General features: G+C 41.0%; 1 protein-coding gene across 6 annotated transcripts in view; it reads left to right on the forward strand.

Moving 5' to 3' along the window:
• Window positions 1-20900, forward strand: part of SIPA1L2 (signal induced proliferation associated 1 like 2) — a 234414-nt gene that overhangs the window by 100966 nt on the left and 112548 nt on the right. For all 6 annotated transcript variants that reach the window (XM_063790534.1, XM_016941012.4, XM_016941031.4 and 3 more), the window contains one exon: window positions 13624-15375. In XM_063790534.1, the coding sequence (XP_063646604.1) occupies window positions 13893-15375 (1483 nt within the window). In that variant the 5' untranslated portion in view covers window positions 13624-13892. The remainder of the gene's footprint in view (window positions 1-13623; window positions 15376-20900) is intronic.

Here is a 20900-nt window from a genome sequence, read left to right on the forward strand (position 1 = left end):
CATTCCAAGCAAGAGAACTGCATAAGCAAAAACATAGAGGTGGGGGGCATACAGGGTGATCATGTAGATATTTTCAGCCCAACTGAGACACCTATGTATCATAACTGATCATTCTCATTAATACAACATTCAAATAAAAAGTATAAAGAACAATGACCTAATTATTAGCATTTTGGGACCCCAGTGGGACACCCATTTTGCTCTTGACTAGTGTTGTAACCTTAGGCAAATCACTTAACTTCTGGGTTTATAAAGTGAGGGTGTGAGAATAGATTATCTCCCTTAAGATCTCATTTTCTGATTGTGAGTCTAAGTGGGTGGTTAACACCCAAAACACCACACAGTGCTCTCTGTACAAGGGAAGAAAAAATGTTTCTTTGAGGCAGAAACCAAAAGTGTCAGTAAAATGTGATTGGGAGTGGTAGTGTGAAGTTTTGATGTTATTTGAGGGTGGTATGCCTGGGATCATGTCCAGTCTGCTCTGCCAGTCAAACATTTGAGGTTTCCTTGGGTTATATGGGTAACTAGCAGGAGCCAAATGGGAAGAAAGTGCCACACTTGATTGTAAGCCAGGTCTGTGCATGGGTCTCACCAGTGATGTGAGGCTGGAGGAGCTGCCGCCTTTTCCTAGGCCTGTCCAATTCTACTCTTAGTCTGGCTCTAAGAAGGATGAAGAGGAGAGTTGCCCGTTACAGGAAGGAGGAGCAGGAGAGATGTTTGAAGTTAATGAATTTGTCTATAAGTTAACAAATTTGGGTTAGGTTGGGTTCTTTTGAACAGATGAAGCCAGTAATGTTTGTGTTTTGTTTTTATTTCTAATTTTTAAAAAGCTGTGTGTAAATTTGAGAACCTGTGACAGTAGAAAAAAATGAAGCAACTTGGATTCTAGTTCTGATTCTCTCGAAACACAGTCATTTGACTGCAGGCAAATGCTTACTTTCCTGCCCTAAGACTTTTTCCTTGTCTGTTTAATGGAGAGAAGTGTCTCTTTCTTGTCTCTTCGGAGATTTTTTATGGATCGAATGAACCTACAAGGGTTTGGGGAATAGTAAATCCTTCAATAAATGTAATTATGTTAATACTAACATTTTATAATAAAATATTCAGACAAGTTCTTTGGGTCTACCTGTGGTTTTTAGAAAGTTGATGATATATATATATATAAAACTTGCTACTTGCTAACAAGAGATCGGTTTTCACTGTTGGGTGTTCTGTTTGTCTCAGAGTTGTGATAACCACAGTTTCTGCATCCAACTCTTATTCATTAACTTGGAAATGCAAAGAAAGTAATTTCCCATGATCATATTTTTAATAAGAAAATGGGATTTTTAATTAAAAAATTATCTGGGCATGGTGGTACATACTTGTAATACCAGCTGCTTGGGAGAGTGAAGTGGGAGGATCGCTTGAGCCCAGGAGTTTGAGCTGCAGTAAGCTATTGATTGCACCTCTGCACCCCAACCTGGGCAACAGAGTGAGACCCTGTCTCAAAAAAAAAAAAAAAAGAAGAAGAATAAAATGGGGTTTTTGGTGTTCTTGTTATTTTAGAAAATGCTGTATATCATATTAAGTGGTCATTCTTTTTTCCTTTTTTTCTTCAGGTAAAGATCTTTAGTGTTATGAACTTCTTAAAAATAATCAAGCCAAATTAATTAGTGGGCATCTGTAATTAAAAGTGGTTTAAGTTTCCTTTTCATATTTAGCACTCAGTTCATACTTGAAACATTCCAAATCCAGTATGTTTAAAGAAGAGTCTTCCCCTCGGTGCCCTGGAATTTGCTCCCTGTGCCTAGTGAATTGAAATGGTATCCCTCTGGAAGCAAAACCTAAAGAAGTACATTATGGGAAAACATTTCTTGAGGATTGATCCTAGCATTACTCCTGGATTTGAGTTTCCAGGAAACTTTGTTTTCTGAAGAATCCAATGAGCTGGCCAACAAAGCTGGGACAATTATGAGTCAAACCAGACAATTAAAAAGTATGGAGCCCCTTCTGCTCCTGTCCTCTTTTCTGCTTTTTAATTTAGTGACCTTGGAAGTTGTACCACAAAGTTTCTTGTTTTATTTTAGGACAAGTTTATTGCAGCAGAGGGACATAGAATTTAGACTTGACACAGTGGAGCCAGTATTTTAAATATTTTTCTTCACCCACCAGATCATTGTGCTGGCCTGTCCGTGTGGAATTGCTTTATTTTGGTGACAGTTCCTGAGTAGTTGGACTGACACTCTGGTACTTTGTCTTTATTCTATCAGGCCCCCAAGAAGACGGCGGTATGGGAAGCTTTGGGGAGGCCTCCTCAGAAGAGGACTGTACTGACCCCTTAGCAGGACACTTCAGTCTGGGAGGGAAGAGTCCCTGGGCACAGTCTTGATGTGGGCAGGGACATCTGCAGTGAGAGGATGTAAAAATCCACAGCCCTGGCCTCCCTGTCTCAGATACCAGTCAGGGGGGCACAGTCTCAGATGAGTGACTTGCTGCCTAGGCCCACCTTGGAGAATAAGTCTAATTTTAGGGTTATCAACTCAGGGCAGGGCATATGTCACAGGCCTACGGTATATTGATTCTGGAGTTGGAAGAACTCTCAAGCAGTGGGTTACGGCAGGGGCCCATGGCCTGTTAGGAACCAGGCTGCACAGAAGGAGGCCAGCAGCAGGCGAGCATTACTGCCTGAGCTCCGCCTCCTGCCAGATCAGCTGCAGCATTAGATTCTCATAGGAGTGCAAACCCTACTGTGAGCTTCACATACATTTAGGTTGAGCACTCTAATGTCTCATGATCTGAAGTGGAACAGTTTCATCCCAAGCCACCCACCCTACCCACCCCACTCCAGTCTGTGAAAAAATCGTCTTCCACGAAAACGGTTCCTGGTGCCAAAAATGTTGGGGACCGCTGGGTTAGGGGATCCCATGAGAGGTGTACACACCATCTGGCATGCTTTTTGAGGAGTTAGACTCAGATGCTGCCAAGCACCAGGGTCCCTGGTAGGATGACAGATACAGGCCTGGGGAGGCCGGGTCTGTGTTTTCCTGCAGCACAGTCCACTTTAACTGGCTTTCAGTATTGGCACTACAGGGACTAGGAGAGTCTTAGGCACTTCTCAGAGAGGTTAGGAAGTGGAATATTGGTCTAGAACCTAAGGGCAACCTTTTATATAGATAATATTGATTTTCTCATTTGCAGTTTTGCCAGCAGCTTGGTCTGTCCCACTTCCTGATTTGCCTTCCTCTCTTGGCTCCTCAAAGCTGTTTTTAATTGGGCACAAGTTATTCCTCAGTGAGATGGAAAGAACACTAGCTAAGGACTGGACATATGCACGGGAGTAAATCGCTCCACCCTGCCTATCCAGGCGTCTGCTTGCTCAGGTGTCAGGTGGTGATTAGACTCATAGTTTGCATCTGTGGTGTTAAATCTTCTGGAGTACTTACGTGTGCTTCCTCACTGGTCCCACAACAGTTATCTAAGTGTGCTAAGCAGACATGATCCCCATTGTGCAGATGAAACTGAAGTAAGTGGCCTGCTGAGGGTCCCAGTCATGTCTCCAGAGGCGTGATGCAAAGCTCTTAATTCCTAATCTTTTGTGCCATCTACGACATGAGCAGCCTTGCAGTGCACCAAGCGTCTCGTGGCGTGTAAGGCCTGTGAAAATATATTTGAGTATAAAATATTATTGGCCGGGTGTGGTGACTCATGCCTGTAATCCCAGCACTTTGGGAGGCCAAGGCGGGCAGACTGCCTGAGGTCAGAAGTTCCAGACCAGTCGGGCCAACATGGTGAAACCCCGTCTCTACTAGAAATACAAAAAAAAAAAAAAAAAAAAAATTAGCCAGGCTTGGTGGCGGGTGCCTGTAATCCCAGCTACTCAGGAGGCTGAGGCAGAGGAATTGCTTGAACCAGGGAGGTGGAGGTTGCAGTGAGCCAAGATTGCGCCACTGCACTCCAGCCTGGGCGACAGAGCAAGACTCCGTCTCCAAAAAAAAAAAAAAAAAAAAAAAAAAAAAAAAGCTATTATTATTCTAACAAAAATTTCTGTTGCATGGGAATAAAGGGCAGTATTTTTGTAAATACCTGCCATAAAAAAAAACATTAAATTAATCAACAGTAGGTATTGTTCATTCAATGTTAATATCCATTTTCTTCTGTATCTTAGTGTGGGACTTTAAAAGGGAGAAGCAGCAGCTAACAGTCCTCTTTTTATACAAGGAAAAATATTATATGTTCTGTGTAATTTAAACATCCATTGGTTTTATGAAGGATTTTTTAAAAATGTTATATTTATTGAATTTAAAGTTTATTTGTATATATGTAAGTTAGCATACATATACAGTTACGTAATTTGGACACATTAGAAAAATACAAGGAAGAAAGCAGAAAGCATGCATAAGGCTACTTGTAAGAGCTAACCACTATCATAATATGGGGGTGTTTCTTTCCTGTATTTTTATGTATATAGATTTTTAACGTACTTTGTTTCATGCTTTATATAAACCTTTTTGTATATGGCTGTTTACACATAATATTATTATATAAATGCTCAAGTTGATGCATATTCTTAAAAAATTGGGATTGTGTAGTTATTTATTTTATATATGTACTATGTTTATCCCTGACCACTGACTGTTAAGACTGTTTCTGATTTTTCATTCTTGTAGTTTTGGATGAATATTTTTCTATATAAGTTTTTAATTTTCTTATTATAAGTCTCTTATTTTCTTGGGTAGATTTTTCAGATGTAGAGTATTGAGCCAAAGGATTTGAACAGTTTTATAGGACTTAATATATATTACCTTATTGGTGTTCAAAGAGTGCTGCCAGTTTGCATCTGTCTGTAGCATGTGGGACATGCATCCCCCAGACCCTCACCGGCATGGGGAGTGTGTTTGTGTGTGTGACATGCATGTGTGACACACTCATGGACTTTTGTAACTTGCTTGGTCAGAAGTGGTATACTATTGTTTTAACTTCATCTCTTCTATGACTCATTATTCATGTGCATGTCTTACCCAGCTAAGCTTCCTGAAGATTAGGAAGCTCTTTCATTCATCTTTCATACTCTTCCCACCCACAGCATCCAGTACAGTGCCCTGGTAGAACTGAATACATTGATTTACTGAAGTAACAAGAGGGTTTTTTTATATCAGACAATAAACCACATAAAACTGTTCAGCAAAACTCAGTATCTTATAACTCAAGTAAATATGGGAACAGTGCAAAGATGGCTTTCAGTGTGTGTGAGTAGTGAATGGAGTTTGTTGTGTATTTGCTGCTAAAATTACTGTTTTTAAAAAATCAAATACTGGACTGTTGTATGGATTGGCAGGATTTTCTTTTCATGTCCTTTATGCCAAGTTGAAAGGAAGCATCTTCAGATTTGAAGGCTTTGTGTTTATTTGTTGCATTTTAATAAAGAATACAGTGATGGGACATGCTTTGTACAGTTTAGTTCAATTTTTAACAATATTGATTGATGTTAGTTTTGTTGAACACCATAATACAGATACTTTGCAAGAGTTTTCACTGTGGATTCAATGGAAAATAATATTAGTGAGAACAGAATGTTTTCAGGAAGGATTGTATCTTTTTTAAAGCTCCAGCCTGCCAGTTTTCTTATAAAATGCTCATGTTCTCTTCTTTGCTACCCACTGTCACTAAACATTCATTTAAAGAATAGGACAGATTATTTTTTATGATTTCTAAATGAAATTAATAAGTACAGTCTATATTGGTTGACATTAAGTAGAAATTCTTTTCTCCTTTTGCTGTGTTTTCCTCAGACACAAATGCCTCTGCTTAAATTATTAATTGGAATGACTGATTTCCTGCTGTGCCATCTGTAATTCAGGGGTCACATTGCTGAAAAGATGTATTAACTAATAACCTCCTGAGAGAAGGAGGTGAGGGCTATCTCTTTTTATCTCTTTCTGATTTAAAAAGATTTAATGGGAAGCAGTCAATACTCACAGCTGTTCTTCTGTCTCCTTCAAAAAACTCCATGATCAAAATTATCTATTTAACAAAACAGCCCTTTGTTTATTCTATTTTTGACTTACAGAATGATGGGCATGGTAGCAGTTTACTACCAGAAATTGGTTCTTGTTCCTTATTGACATACAGGAAGTTTAAAACTTTCCAAAAGCCATATTCTAGTATAAAGTCTCTCAAATAATTTCAAATGTAAGTTGTAGTTGGGAAGAGAATAGTGCCTCCCTGGAGATTGTTTTGGGCAACTCACTCAGCTTCTAAAAGCTTTTCTTTGCCTCTTGGAGAATCAGCTTAAACACTGCAGTCAGTTACTGGTTTGTGTTCTCTTATTCTTTGTGTGTAAATCAGTGAGCAGTCATCCCATATTTTGTAAACCTGACTATTTCCTTTACTGTGTTCCTTTGGAATAGTTATGGGTTTCATTCATTTGCTTAATTTCAAATCAGTATGTTTATCAATAAATATACACTCATATATTACATTTTCAGCTATTTCACGGCTTTAGATCCCATTGAATCTTTAGAATAATCCTTTGAAATAGATACAATTATTCCCACTTTACAGATAGGAAACTGAGGCTCAGAGATTACAGATGGCTTTACCATCATCTCAGCAGCGTATGGTAGAGCTGGATATTTGCCGAGGGTCCATATGCCAGGACATGTCTATGTCTTCCCCATGCTTAGAGTTTAGAAGAGGATAGCAGCAAACAATAAACTGGTATAGAATAGTCTGGTGTAACTTAGAGTAAAAAAAAAAAAAAAGGCACAATGCTATGGGGGCCACTTAGACCCAACCTTAAGGTTTGAGAATGCTTTTTAAAAACATGATACGTGAACTGAGGTGTGATGGATAACACCTGTTAGCAAGGCAGGAAATAAATACATCTTGAAGAGATGTGGGCAGAGGTAGTGCATGTACAGAGGATAAGAACATGAAGGTCAACACATGGGAGCATGGAGGGTGGAAATCCAGCAGCTGCACAAGGGGCTGGAACTCAGGGACCAAATCATGAGTGGCTTGTGCTGCCTTAAAGCAAGCAGCTTTATTCAGAGGGAAATAAGGAACTGTTGAAGGGTTTCATTATAATCTAGGAGAACTATGATAGTAGTTCTAACTCTGGTCGTGGCAGTCAAGATGGAGAAATTGACATGGATTTGAGGAGTATTTGGAAGGTAAAATGGGCAGGATTGAATGTGGGCTGTGAAGGGAAGGCAGGATGAGCACTGGGTGTTTGGGTTGGGCACCTGAGTGGTTGGTGGTGCCTTTCCCTGAGCCGGGCAAAGGAGGAGCAGATTTGGGTGCAGGGAGGGGTAGGCAGGAGGACCTAGACTATCTTCCTGCAACTTGGAAATGTCGACTGTGAGACGTCTTTGGGCTTGTGGATAAGGATTTATGAGTCATCAGCATAGAGATGGCATATGAGACTATGAGGATGGCACAAGGGAATGTATAAAATTAAAAGAGAAGGCAGGCTAGGGTAAACCCTAAAAAACATCAGCAGTTAAAGACAACCTGAGGAGGAGGAGGAGCCAGCCAGCAGACCAAAAGAGACAAATGAGAATCAGTGTGCTCCAAGCATGTGTTATGATACTGTGTCGACTCAGGACTTTGGGATACTTTGGTCTGCAGTCATTTCAATTTAAATGGATGGATATAGGTTAATGACGATTGTCAACCGAGTGTCAGGCATGACTGGGAGTAGAAGCAGTGACTGTGACAGACCAGGACCCCACCCAGATGGAGTTTACCAAGCTGCTTTACTTACAGAGTCACCCAAGAGCTCCATTTAACAAACCTTTGATTGGGCCGTTTCCTTCACTATGAAGTACAAATCAGTATAAAGGAAACTCATAATATGGGTTTCTTGTGGAGACTAAATCCTTCAGGGTTTCTTTATTGAGGTCCTGCTTTACTCCAATGAAAAAATTCTTAACTACACCAAGGAGATCAGCTTTTCTGGGATGTCACTTGAGAAATTCCTCCAAATAGCACGTGGAGTACTTTAAAAATTAGTTGGCCTAACACCAGTGCGAACTTCCCAGCAAGAAAAGATTTTATTCCCCTTCGCAGATCATGGGTTACCCCTATGTTATAAAACCCCAAAGAGGAGAATTCTGCTGGTTTTTATGTTCTCATGTTCAAAAATATTTATCTCTGGTACCACCCCAGTGTTTAATTCAAGATAAATGTTTAAGAACTTATTTTCATGTTCCGATCTATCAAAAACTTACCAGGCAAAAATATTATTGAACTTGTATATCAATTTATTACCATTATTATTTAATAGTAGCTACTTATCAAATTGTCTTATAGCTTTGATTTTCATATTCTACTGTAATAGGAATGTGAGTTAATGGGTTGTTTTATAGCCATTTGGTTATAATTTCACTTAATACCAGGCTTAGTTTTTGGTAAATGCATTTTAGGTGATCAGACCTCAAGTGCGAGCAGCACCTCAGCTCATTGATTGTCTTCTTGGCCACAGAGAGAGGGTAAAAGTGGGATCAGTTTGTTCTTCCTTTTATTCCCTGTCCTATTATCCATATTAGTGTTAGAGCTGTTGGGATACTGGCATGAAAAATAAGCATTTTTTTTTACTATAGTTATACTTGTATTATAAATCTGCTATATAATTTTAACCATTTTTTCCCTTGAATGGGGCTCATAATTTGTGCATTTTGTGGTTTTCAATCCATTTGCTACAGCTGCAGTCCTGATAAGTGGCTCAATTAGAACTCTAATATTGGTCTTAAAGACTCACTGATGTCTCATGGAAAACGTCGAAAAACATCTTATTTAAAGACAATTATGCTTAAATATCAAATGCTCTCCATTTCTTTTCTATCCCTTTAAAATTATTACCAAGACAGTTAGCATGAGAACAGCTCCTTCATGCTCTAAAATTCTTCAATTTTGGTCGGTGGCCTTCCCTAGCCCTTCCTCACTTGGGGGCACCCCACTACCTGTGGGGTTTCCGTCTGGGTTTTTAAAGTGCTTGCAGAATGTTGGTGATAATTATTTATTTTTACTGGGGAGCAAAGCCATAGAATTTTATGAAATGCAAGAATAATTGGAAACTATGGGGAGAAGACCAGTGCCCCTCACAGTAAAAATTAGCTTAAAGAACAGAAAGAAAACTGTATGTAGACAAAATCTAGAGATCCATTTTAATTAGATCATTCGAAGGCAAACTCTGTCTTCTCACCACCCTCCAGATGGTCAGAATCTAGGTTTAGGAAATTACCTGGAAGAGAGGATATTCGTGTTGCTGACAAGGTCACAGGCCTCATATAGAAGATTAGTCTGTCATCTTTATAAAGTTCTAGGGAAGGTGTTAAATGAGCCTCAGATTTTCCTTGATGTTTGTTTTTCCTCAAGCTGTACCAGCTTAGAAGTATGAGTCCATTTAACTATTCACTTAGGAAAGCAGTTAGTATCCTTGTGCCTTTAATTAGAATAAGGCAGGAGGGAGCAGGTGGTACCAGTGGCACTCACCATATACATGTACAATGAGGATCCAGTTTATTCTACATCTCTTTAATATTTCGTTTCATAGCACGTTTGCTTTCTAAGGAAAAATACCATGGCCTTTTTGTTTGAGGACTCTGCATTTGCCAGTCTGAAACTCTCATAACTGGTTTTTTACAATCTGTTAGAATGACAAAATGATGTAAAATCACAGAGGGGGAAGGACAGGCGTGATTCACAGCTGCTCACGAAGAAGAAGGCATGTGTGGGCCCTCGCTTCATATGGCTTCTTCTCTAACTCGGACACAAAGCTGAGGTGGCCTTTTGACCAGGTCTTTAGATTGCACGGTTTCCATGTGCCATCCAGTTTTGGAGTGGTACCATTCACGGGCAGGCATCCAGAGCCCCAGGAAGCTGGCTGCATGCCACCTACAGAAAATGGAGCTCTGCACACAGCCGCGTAGCCGCGCTCACAAGAGGACAGAGACTGGTGGCAGGATTGGCCGTTTTATTAACTACCATGTTTGGGAATGGGCCTTGGGTCTACTAGAGGAAGCTGCCGAGATGCTTAGGAGATGAAGTATGGCATTCTTTTCTTTGTATACAATTAGAAGACGTGTCTGTTATCACCTCATTTGGCTGGTACGGAAGTGGGGGTGGGAAGCTCTCTTTTCAGAGTGGAGTAGTTGCTGAATTTTGTGTTTACCTGTTGTAAGGATTTGGGAAAATGGCATGGAGCAAACAGTGTCCTGCAAAGTGTTAACAACCATTCATAGGTATTTGACTTTATAATGAGTGATTTTCTACAAAGTTATATCAAATGAAACTTTTGTGGTTACAATATATTGTAAAATATATTCCTATAACCACCAGAATTTTTCATTTAAATATTTTCTAATATAAGGACTTACTGCCTAATATATTTGTACAGTAATTTGTTAATTTAATAATATTTATTAAACATCTACCACATACTAGAAACAGCTCCAGGCACCGTAGATAAAATGGGGAAGAAAACAAATTCACAGAACTTTCTCCTGGGGAGAGACACACAGAGAGAAGCAGGAAGTCCTTAGAAGGCATGGAAATGGGTGTTTGGGAAGTAGAGGACACCATGGGAGTATGTTGTGGAGTCACCCAGTTGTGGGGAGAGAGATGATCATGAATGGTTGTCAGTTCAGCTCAAGCAGTGGATGCTCCATTTAGAGGGAACAGCTGGGACACAAGCCTGGAGAGTGGGCTGTTTGAAGACTTGAAAGACGCTTGGTATGTCTGGGGCAGGGCGTAGAAAACAAGGGAGGAGGGAGAGAGATTAAAGAACCACAGAGTTTCCACAAGCTACAGTAGAGCAGAATCTCAGGGGAGGAGTTACAAGGAGATGGGATCCGGGCTGCATTCCAGGACCAATAATTCTTAACTGGCCACATGTTAGGTGTGGAGTTAGCCTCACACAAATTAAATGATTCTCCAAAGCAATTCAAGCCACCATTACCAGAAGAAAGGGGAGTGGATTTTAGATAGGAAAAATCAGTAGCTGTCCACTAAAGCTAATGTTCTTAGCACAAACAAGTTTTCAAAATTCACAACAGAAGGAATATTCTGAGATACCTTTAGGAAAGAATTTCACATGCTCTGAGTTTGCTATAGTTTTCATCCTTTGTAGTGAACCTAATGATAAGATTCAGCATAAATTCATCTATTTTTAATTTCGTATATTATTTATATTGTAAAATCTTTATTTTGAGATGGGATCTCACTTTGTTGCCCATGCTGGGGTGCCGTGGTGCGATCATAGCTCACTGCTGCCTCTAATTCCTGGGCTCAAGGGATCCTCCTGCTTCAGCCTCCCAAGTAGCTGATACTACAGGTGTGTACCGCCACGCCGGGCTAATTAAAAAAAAATAGGCTTTTGTAGAGACGGGCTCTTGCTGTGTTGCCTGTGCTCATCTCAAATTCCTGGGCTCAAGCGATCCTCCTGCCTCAGCTTCTCAAAGTGCTGGCATTATAGGTGTGAGCCATCACACCCAGCTAATCTTTATTTTTTGACTATATATTGGTGTCTTCCATTTTTTCACAAGATATGTGTAATAAATATTTTGTAACTTTAATTTCATCTTTTAAACATTGAGAAAGCTACAAATGTTAGAGGAATGTGAAAGCTCAGAAGATAGATTTTCAAGTAAGAATCTGAGCCCAGTAAATTATAATGGCTAGTCAGGTTTTCCAGAACTAATTATTATCTTATTCTCGCTAATCCTAGTTTTAATATTTAATAGTTTCTCTGGTTAATTTTGCACATCTATTAGTTGGTGGCTTAAACTCAGAGCTTCCCTGTGGAGCGTGGTGAATAGGTTACAAGTGTGAGGAGATGCCGGTTTGCTCTTCCCTCTGGGTGGTGGGTTGAGCCCAAGGTGGTCAGTCTGTTAACTGTGCCTCTAGTCTGAGCATGTTCCTTTTTGACTCCCTTGTGCTGTACAGATACTGGTATTTCAATATATGCCATGACACGGAAAAGAAGGTAGGGTTTGTCCTCATTATTTGGATGGCATTTATTTTATAAATAAAAGGATAAAGGAGTTTCAAAGCAACGATTAAAGTGGTTCTTTGCATTTCGTGGATGCATTTGTTAATGTCATTTCTAGTTGGGGACTGGTTGTGTACAAGAATACAACTTTCTAGTGCATTATGCCACAAGTGACCTGTAAAATAAAGGCCCCTGGAAATAGAAAACACTGCAATTTACCCGTATGTTTGTAGACACTTGATCTAATTACTCTTCTCTTTAATTACAAATATTTTTCTTTGAATTTATTCTTTCTTTATTTAGACACAAACATTTTCAGGTGTTACATATTTTCCAAACTCATGACAGGCTATATTACTCATTGGCAGAAGAATGAAAGAACCACTTTACCTCTTCTGAACAAAAGCTATAATATAGCCAGTTTTCTTCATCCTTCACCAAAGCATAAGGAATATTAATAACTGTAATTCGGTTTGAAAATGTTAAAATCCCAACTAGCTAAACAGCATAAAAACTCTTTCCAGTGGACTCCTAATGGCTTTGAGATGAGCATGTGGGAATGTCTTAGAATAGCAGATATTTTTCTTATGGTAGCAGTTGCTTTCTCCCTACCATAAAAAAAAAAAATTTAGGGATGACAACGTATCGTCTACTCTCAGAGCTGTTCCATAATGGAGGAAATAAAATGATATTTTAGGATATGGCAAACAGGGAAAATGAGTAGCCAGATACTGACATGCACAGGACAGAACAGACACACTATCCCATGGTTTTCAGAAAGATAAGATAAATGACTGCATCTTACCTAATTCTCTTAGAATTATTGTGTTTAAAAGGATCAAGGATGACTGGATTATAGTTATTTCCTACACAGTTTAGGCTATTATCAAATCCATTCCTGGAGACTGAAAAACTGACAACTGAGGTACAAGAAAACAGCTTCTTACCCCGTATCTCACTACTGCAATGTATTTGATGTATCAGATACCAGATCCTTGAAGATCTCTTCCCACTTAAAGGAGGATCTGTGTGAGTTCTAATTTGACTACAAGTGATCGCTATGAAAACTCTCTTGTTAATGTCTTGTATTGACCATTTTGCTGTGGGACATTTTGAGTTTAACTGTTTTGAAAGAAACTAAACTAATAATACTGAAACCCATTATATACATGACTTGTGCTGCTCTTGTAGCCAATTCATGCATTGAAATACTTCATGAATCCCTAGTGTAAGCCAGGCTACCTTAATAGTTAATGCTGGTACACAGCTGAAAGGCATGGTTCTTGGCTTAGAGGAACTTGAAGTCAGTGAGTTGGTAAACAGCAATTAGAGATAAGGAAAATTACTCTGTTGGATATAGACGGAGTGCTGTGGGATCACAACATTCTTTGCTTAGATGCAATTAGGGTGGGAGACATCCTAGGAAAGTTTCTTAGATGAGTTAATACCTGATTGTATGGTGTGAATTTTATCTAGCTATGTAGAGAAGGAAAATGGTGTTCCAGGGAGGAGTGTTACGAACAGTGCTGTGGATCATGAAACTTCGTGGGCAGAAGCAGAGGGGAAAGACAGATACGAAATTTATCATAGAATGTGTTCAACTTGAAGCATATTAATTGCTAATGGCTACTTCCTATCTCTTAATTCAGGTGAAGGAAATACTCATGACCAGCCAGATGTCTTAAGGAATGCTTTTGAAAAGAACAGAGGCGTACAACATTATTACGACAACAGAGAAGCAAGTTGGCTTTGAAGAAACTGTATTCTGAGGATGTTGTTTGCTTTGGGCTAAAAAAAGAAAAAATACAACCACAGACAAAGCCTTTATATCTGCAAGTATTATGGCGTGGTCAGTAGCAATGTAATTAGATTTACATCAGTCTTCCTGGTGAGACTTGGAGGCTCTTCCTCGGTAGACATGAGTGACCCAAGGCAGTCACAAGAAGAGAAGCACAAGCTAGGCAGAGCCTCTTCAAAGTTCAAGGATCCCCCTAGAATCATGCAGTCAGATGATTATTTTGCTCGGAAATTTAAAGCCATTAATGGCAACATGGGACCCACTACTCCTTTAAATGCCTCAAATTCCAATGAGACTGGCGGTGGTGGTCCGGCTAATGGTACCCCAGCTGTGCCCAAGATGGGTGTGAGAGCAAGGGTGTCTGAATGGCCTCCTAAAAAGGACTGTTCCAAGGAGCTAACATGCAAGGCACTGTGGGAAAGCCGGTCTCAGACCAGTTATGAAAGCATCACTTCCGTCCTGCAGAATGGGCAGAGTGACCAGAGTGAAGGTCAGCAAGATGAACAGCTCGATCTGGACTTCGTGGAGGCCAAGTACACAATCGGAGACATCTTTGTCCATTCCCTCCAAAGAGGACTTCACCCCATAAGACAGAGGAGCAATAGTGATGTCACTATCAGTGACATTGATGCCGAAGATGTCTTAGACCAAAATGCAGTCAACCCCAACACCGGGGCTGCCCTGCACAGGGAGTATGGAAGTACTTCATCCATCGACAGGCAAGGCTTATCTGGTGAAAACTTTTTCGCTATGCTCAGAGGGTACCGAGTAGAAAATTATGACCACAAAGCAATGGTCCCTTTTGGGTTCCCTGAATTTTTCCGCTGTGACCCTGCAATCTCTCCGAGCCTTCATGCAGCAGCACAGATTTCTAGGGGAGAATTTGTCCGCATCTCAGGATTAGATTACGTGGACAGTGCCCTCCTGATGGGGAGAGACAGGGACAAGCCTTTCAAACGGAGGTTGAAATCAGAGTCGGTGGAAACATCTCTCTTCCGAAAGCTTCGAACTGTTAAAAGTGAGCACGAAACTTTCAAGTTCACGTCTGAGCTGGAGGAGAGCCGACTGGAGAGGGGCATTCGCCCTTGGAATTGTCAGCGATGTTTTGCACATTATGATGTCCAGAGCATTTTGTTTAATATCAACGAAGCCATGGCTACGAGGGCTAATGTGGGGAAAAGGAAAAACATAACCACTGGGGCTTCTGCAGCATCCCAGACTCAGATGCCTACGGGCCAGACAGGCAACTGTGAGTCCCCTTTAGGGAGCAAGGAGGACCTCAACTCCAAAGAGAACCTGGATGCCGATGAGGGTGATGGGAAAAGTAACGACCTCGTCCTTAGTTGTCCTTACTTTAGAAATGAGACTGGAGGGGAAGGCGACAGGCGGATTGCGCTCTCTCGAGCCAACTCATCCTCTTTCAGTTCTGGGGAAAGCTGCTCTTTCGAATCGTCACTCAGCTCTCACTGCACAAATGCAGGTGTCTCGGTCTTGGAGGTGCCCAGAGAAAACCAGCCCATTCACAGGGAGAAAGTGAAGCGCTACATCATAGAACACATTGACCTTGGGGCCTATTATTACCGCAAATTCTTCTATGGGAAAGGTAAGGAAGAGCCCTGGGCGTTTGCATGTGTCTCGGGAGTAGTTTTTTAAGAACCAGTCACAATGTTTTGCTTTGTGTTGGAGCACCTTCCTCAGAGTGTCCAAGGCCATAGTCCACTGGGCCTGACCTTGTTCTCCATCATGGTCCCTCCATAGCTTCCAGGCTAATTTTTTCTTTAGAAAACTGCAATTCCATGCCTTTGTTGATGGATAGTCCTTAATGTGTAAATGCCCTTTTGGTTTCTCTTTCTGTCATTCTTTGTCTGCCAATTTGTGATCATCACAAATTCAGACTTGATTTAGATTTCATCCCTTGTAAGAAGTCTTCCCTGATTAATTCTGTCCTCCTCCTATTCCCCTGAATAATCTCTTATGCTGCTTACAGTGGAAAAGTCTGTGTTTCCCTCACCTCTCTAATCTTTCTGTACTTTGCTTCTCCAGCATTGCTGTATGTGTTGGACATGTTAAATCTTTGTTGAAAGAATGCCTGAATTACCACAACAGACAAATTTTGTTTTCATGTAGTTCTATAGATGGGCTTAAATGTTAAGACACAAGTGATAAAATATTTAATTCTATGTCAAATAAATGGTTTTTGCTTTACGTATATCTTCAGGCTTGAAGGATGCGTTCTTCAGAGGTCATGTAGTTGAATCCTCAACCTTTAAATAAGTGTCCCTAATTATCCCAGGGCTAGGAGAATCTTCTCTGATTTAGAGACCTACAGAGAAACAGGTTCCACATGTGTCAGTAACACATGCCGAGGAAAACACTCCGGCACCTCTCACCACCTTCTTGTTGGGTGCAGCTGGTGTCCTTCACGCCTTCATTATAGTGCAGCTTACTTTTCAGAGCTATATTTTTCTGTCTTCAGTTTCACCCGTCAGCCCTCTTCCTGCTCCCAGGGATCCAGGGATAACCTCACAGAGTGCCTGAGGAGGCAGAGGGTGGGCCCCGCTACTCTCCTTCTCCTGTTTCTCAGTGCATAAACTATTCTGCTTCTAGCGCAGATGACTGGGAGCTCACTGTACTTTTATTTTTTTATTTTTATTTTTTACTTTAAGTTCTGGGATACATGTTCTGAACGTGCAGGTTTTTTACATAGTTATACATGTGCTATGGTGGTTTGCTGCACCTGTCAACCCATCATCTGGGTTTTAAGCCCTGAATGCATTAGGTGTTTGTCCTAAAGCTCTCCCTCCTGCTTATGAGTGAGAACATGCAGCGTTTGGTTTTCTGTTCCTGTGTTAGTTTGCTGAGAATGATGGTTTCCAGCTTCATCCATGTCCCTGCAAAGGACATGAGCTCATTCTTTTTTATGGCTACATAGTATCCATGGTGTATATGTATGGTAGTTTCTTTATCTAGTCTATCATTGATGGGCATTGGGGTTGGTTCCAAGTCTTTGGTGTTGTAAATAGTGCTGCAATAAACATATGTGTGCATGTGCCTTTATAGTAGAATGATTTATAATCCTTTGGGTATATACCCAGTAATGACATTGCTGGGTCAAATGGTATTTCTGGTTCTAGATCCTTGAGGAATCGCCACACTGTCATCCACAATAGCTGAACTAATTTACACTCCCACCAACAGTGTAAAAACGTTCCTATTTGTCCACATCCTCTCCAGCATCTGTTGTTTCCTGACTTTAATGATCGCCATTCTAATTGGCGTGAGATGGTATCTCATTGAGGTTTTGATTTGCATTTCTTTAATGACCAGTGATGATGAGCTTTTTTCATATGTTTGTTGGCCGCATAAATGTCTTCTTTTGAGAAGTGTCTGTTCATATCCTTTGCCCACTTTTTGATGGGGTTGTTTTGTGCTTGTAAATTTGTTTCAGTTCCTCGTAGATTCTGGATATTAGCCCTTTGTCAGATGGACAGATTGCAAAAATTTTCTCCCATTCTGTAGGTTGCCTGTTGCCTCTGATGATAGTTTCTTTTGCTGTGTAGAAGCTCTTCAGTTTAATTAGATCCCATTTGTCAATTTTGGCTTTTGTTGTCATTGCTTTTGCTGTTTTAGTCATGAAGTCTTTGCCCATGCCTATGTCCTGAATGGTATTGCCTAGGTTTTCTTCTAGGGTTTTTATTTTAATTTCGTCAGTATTGGTTTCTGTCTTGAGAATATTTGTGTAATTTTTGACTGTAGTTTGTTTTATTGGAGTGGGTTGGGGAGGGTGGGTAACACAGACCTTAGGAGGTCACTCTATCCACTTTAGTCCCTTATAACGTTAAACCACTGTGAAGCCTGTTTATTACTTTTTCTCATGGAGTATAGGCTTAAAAGAATTTGTCTGCCAGATAAATTGTGATTATTAATAATTCCCCCTCCTGTTTTTGCATCAACAGACTTAGCATGTCTTTTGTAATCACATTATGACAACATACGTATCAGAGAAACGATCTGATGCAATAAAGCTAAATAAACAGATATTTACACTGCATCTGGTCACTTAGTGTGAATTGTCTCTCTGTCCTCATACTGATGACATAATAGGACTGAAATAATTTTGTCAACATATCTTGGTCCCCTGTTGTGTCTCCTTTCCTCTCCTCCACCCTGAATTTTGGTCTTGGCTTCAGGTGTGCCTCAATGTTAACACCATAGTTACTTCCTTCCAGCCAGTGGAATCAAAGAATCCTGGACCTGCTTTTTTGTCTCTGCTGTGAAAATAACTCATAACCCTCATGCCTGTGTTCATGCATAGGTATCACATTATATCACACTGCTCAAGGATGCTCCCTAGGTGGAAGTTAGTTATTTTTGGAAAGGGAGATGGAGAGATAGGCTTCCTAATTAAGGTTATTTTTATTGATGAAGCCATGGCTGCCAATTCTTAATAAAATAAAGTCTGTTGGATTTATTATGCCCTGAAATCCCCAGGTAATTAGTCATTCTGGCTAGCTGGGTTTTGTAAATAGTTTGTGATTCAGACTTTGAAATACTAGAACATAAAATTATATATATGTTCATATTTATGCCAAGACTTAGTGCCAGCATCTCATTCATATGCTATTGCACATGTCTGAGTGTAAGCGGAATGAAAAACTGTTGTTTTGTGCACCCCGGTCACCACCATTTGATTCATTAATGTCCCCAGGGTCTGTTCCCCGAGATGATTTTAGGTTGCTAGATTCTGTTAGTTTTCTTGACTGCTACTTGTAGTTTTTCTCTTGAATTCTCAACTGTCACTTCTTGGTAGTTTTAAAGACTCCTCTGCAAGTGATTTATTTCCTCCACCTTTTCTGATGAGCTACTTAGTTTTTCAAGAGCATTGCAAATGACATCATCAAACTGCTTAGGTTTGAATGTGAAATAAATAAGCTCCAAAGAAGAATCTGAGTGTAGACACCCTGTCAGTGAATTGTGGGTGGATGTACGCTTATCGTTTGGCATTTTGGTGCTGTTGGGCACACTCTCTGGTTCTGAGCTTTGCAGTGGATTTATAAACAAGTCAGAAAGCAGAATTCTAGACTACAGTCACGCATCAGTTAACAACAGGGATATGGTCTGAGAAATGTGTTATTAGGCAATTTCGTCATTGCGTGAACATCATAGAGTGTACTTACACAATCCTAGATGATATATATCTTTATTCATATATATATATATTTTTTTCATATGGAAAACCAAATGTCCCAGCACCATTACTGAATATCCGACATTTCCCCTTATTCATCTGCACTGCCAATATCAAGTGCCATGCATCAGATTTCTATATACGCTCCATCATGATTTTATGGGACCACCGTCATGTATGTGGTCCATTGTTGACCGAAATATCCCTATGCGATACATGACTGTGCTTTGCAAAGCCCACAAAAGGAGGGAGTGGGGAGGCAATCCCTGAGGTCGCTTTGTCTTCAGTGTTCTGTGATTCTGTGCTGTGGAAGGTGCTGTTGTGCCAACAGATGGGCTCAGGGACTGGGGAAGGAGCGGCCACCAGGAGCGAGAAGAAGGCCGAGCCCCGGCTGCTCTGTTCTCTCTCCAGCGCAGCTGTGAACTGTGTCCTGCCTCCTCCTATATTTAGCTCTTCCCCTGTGGTCCAGTGTGACTTCAAAGTGAAATTGGCTACAATGGCATCTGCTCCTGCTCTTGCTGGTCTCTTGTTGAGCCGTTAAGGACTCCAGGCAGAGGCAGCAGCCCAGATTCTTAAGTGAAAAGTACAGTGAGGTGGAGGCCTCCTATGGTGTGGGAGTAGATTCCCATTCCCGCTTCAGCCACTGGACACAGCTGTGCAAGACCCTTCTGTCTGCAAACATCACGAGTTGGGTGAGCTTCATTGTATTTAAAAACAGAGGGCCTGGGCAGACTGGCACAGATAACGATGTTTTTGAGATAGCTTTTTTCTTTCCCTTTTTTGCTTTTCCCTTCTCTCAAGGATTTTCTCTTTGGAAACTGACTTTCAGGGATCTATCTTTCAATACTTTCCAGAGTGCTTTTATTTTGTTCTGTGCTTCAGGGTTCTGTGTAAAACTTCATTTTCAAGAGAATTAACTGGCTCCCAATCACGGCAAATGTTTAAAGTGCGAAACTTTAATAATGTGATTTCTTCTTTATTGGGTAGTTAATGTGAAATGTCTGCTTTTGATGCTGAGGTGTATTTCTGTGACACATCATCACTGAAAGGCTGTTGAATAACTTTGTGAAAGGATTTCTGCAGGGGAGTGGCAGGACACAGGAAACTGTGTGACAACATCGCTTGCCCAGGCAAATCCATCTGTAGCTTTCAGTGAAATAGCTTTTCTTTTTTCTTGAAGACAGAGTCTCGCTCTGTTGCCCAGGCTGGCATGCAGTGGCGCAATCTTGGCTCACTGCAACCTCTGCCTCCCGGGTTCAAGCAATTCTCCTGCCTCAGCCTCCCAAGTAGCTGGGATTACAGACATGTGCCACCACGCCCGGCTAATTTTTGTATTTTTAGTAGAGATGGGGTTTCGCCATGTTGGCCAGGCTGGTCTCAAACGCCTGTCTTTAGGTGATCCACCCACCTCAGCCTCCCAGAGTGCTGGGATTACAGGCGTGAGCCACCGCACCCGGCCGAAACAGCTTTTTTAAAAGCAGTGAGGATAGTAGCAAGTAGAGTGAATGCCCAATAAGTCCCTTCCTTTCACGGGCGATAACCATGAAGACACATTGGTGCCGTTTGTCACATTACTGTTTCTCTGATGGGACTCATTGTGAATGTGCCATTTGCTGCTGCTTTGAGCTTTGCATTTGTGAAACAGGCTGTGACAAAGGGTCCCTTAGATAGGGATTCTAGTTGTGCTTGATCACGGTCGGTCATGTGAGCATCAGTGAGTCTGGTTTCCATTGTAGCAGAGCAGCAGGCTTTGCCTCCTTCTGGACCTGCTTGGCACTGCACACTGCCACCAACAGTGGAGCTAGTGCTGGAACTGTGTGGCAGAGCCCAGACACTGTGTGTTGACACGTGAGGGCTCCCCCGCTTGGTGACGAAATCCTTAACTTGTTAAGAAGTTGTGCACCTAGTGGGTTACTCACGAGTTCTAAAACGGTTCTGTG

The sequence above is a fragment of the Pan troglodytes genome, chromosome 1 (assembly GCF_028858775.2).
Source record: "Pan troglodytes isolate AG18354 chromosome 1, NHGRI_mPanTro3-v2.0_pri, whole genome shotgun sequence".
Taxonomy (NCBI): domain Eukaryota; kingdom Metazoa; phylum Chordata; class Mammalia; order Primates; family Hominidae; genus Pan; species Pan troglodytes.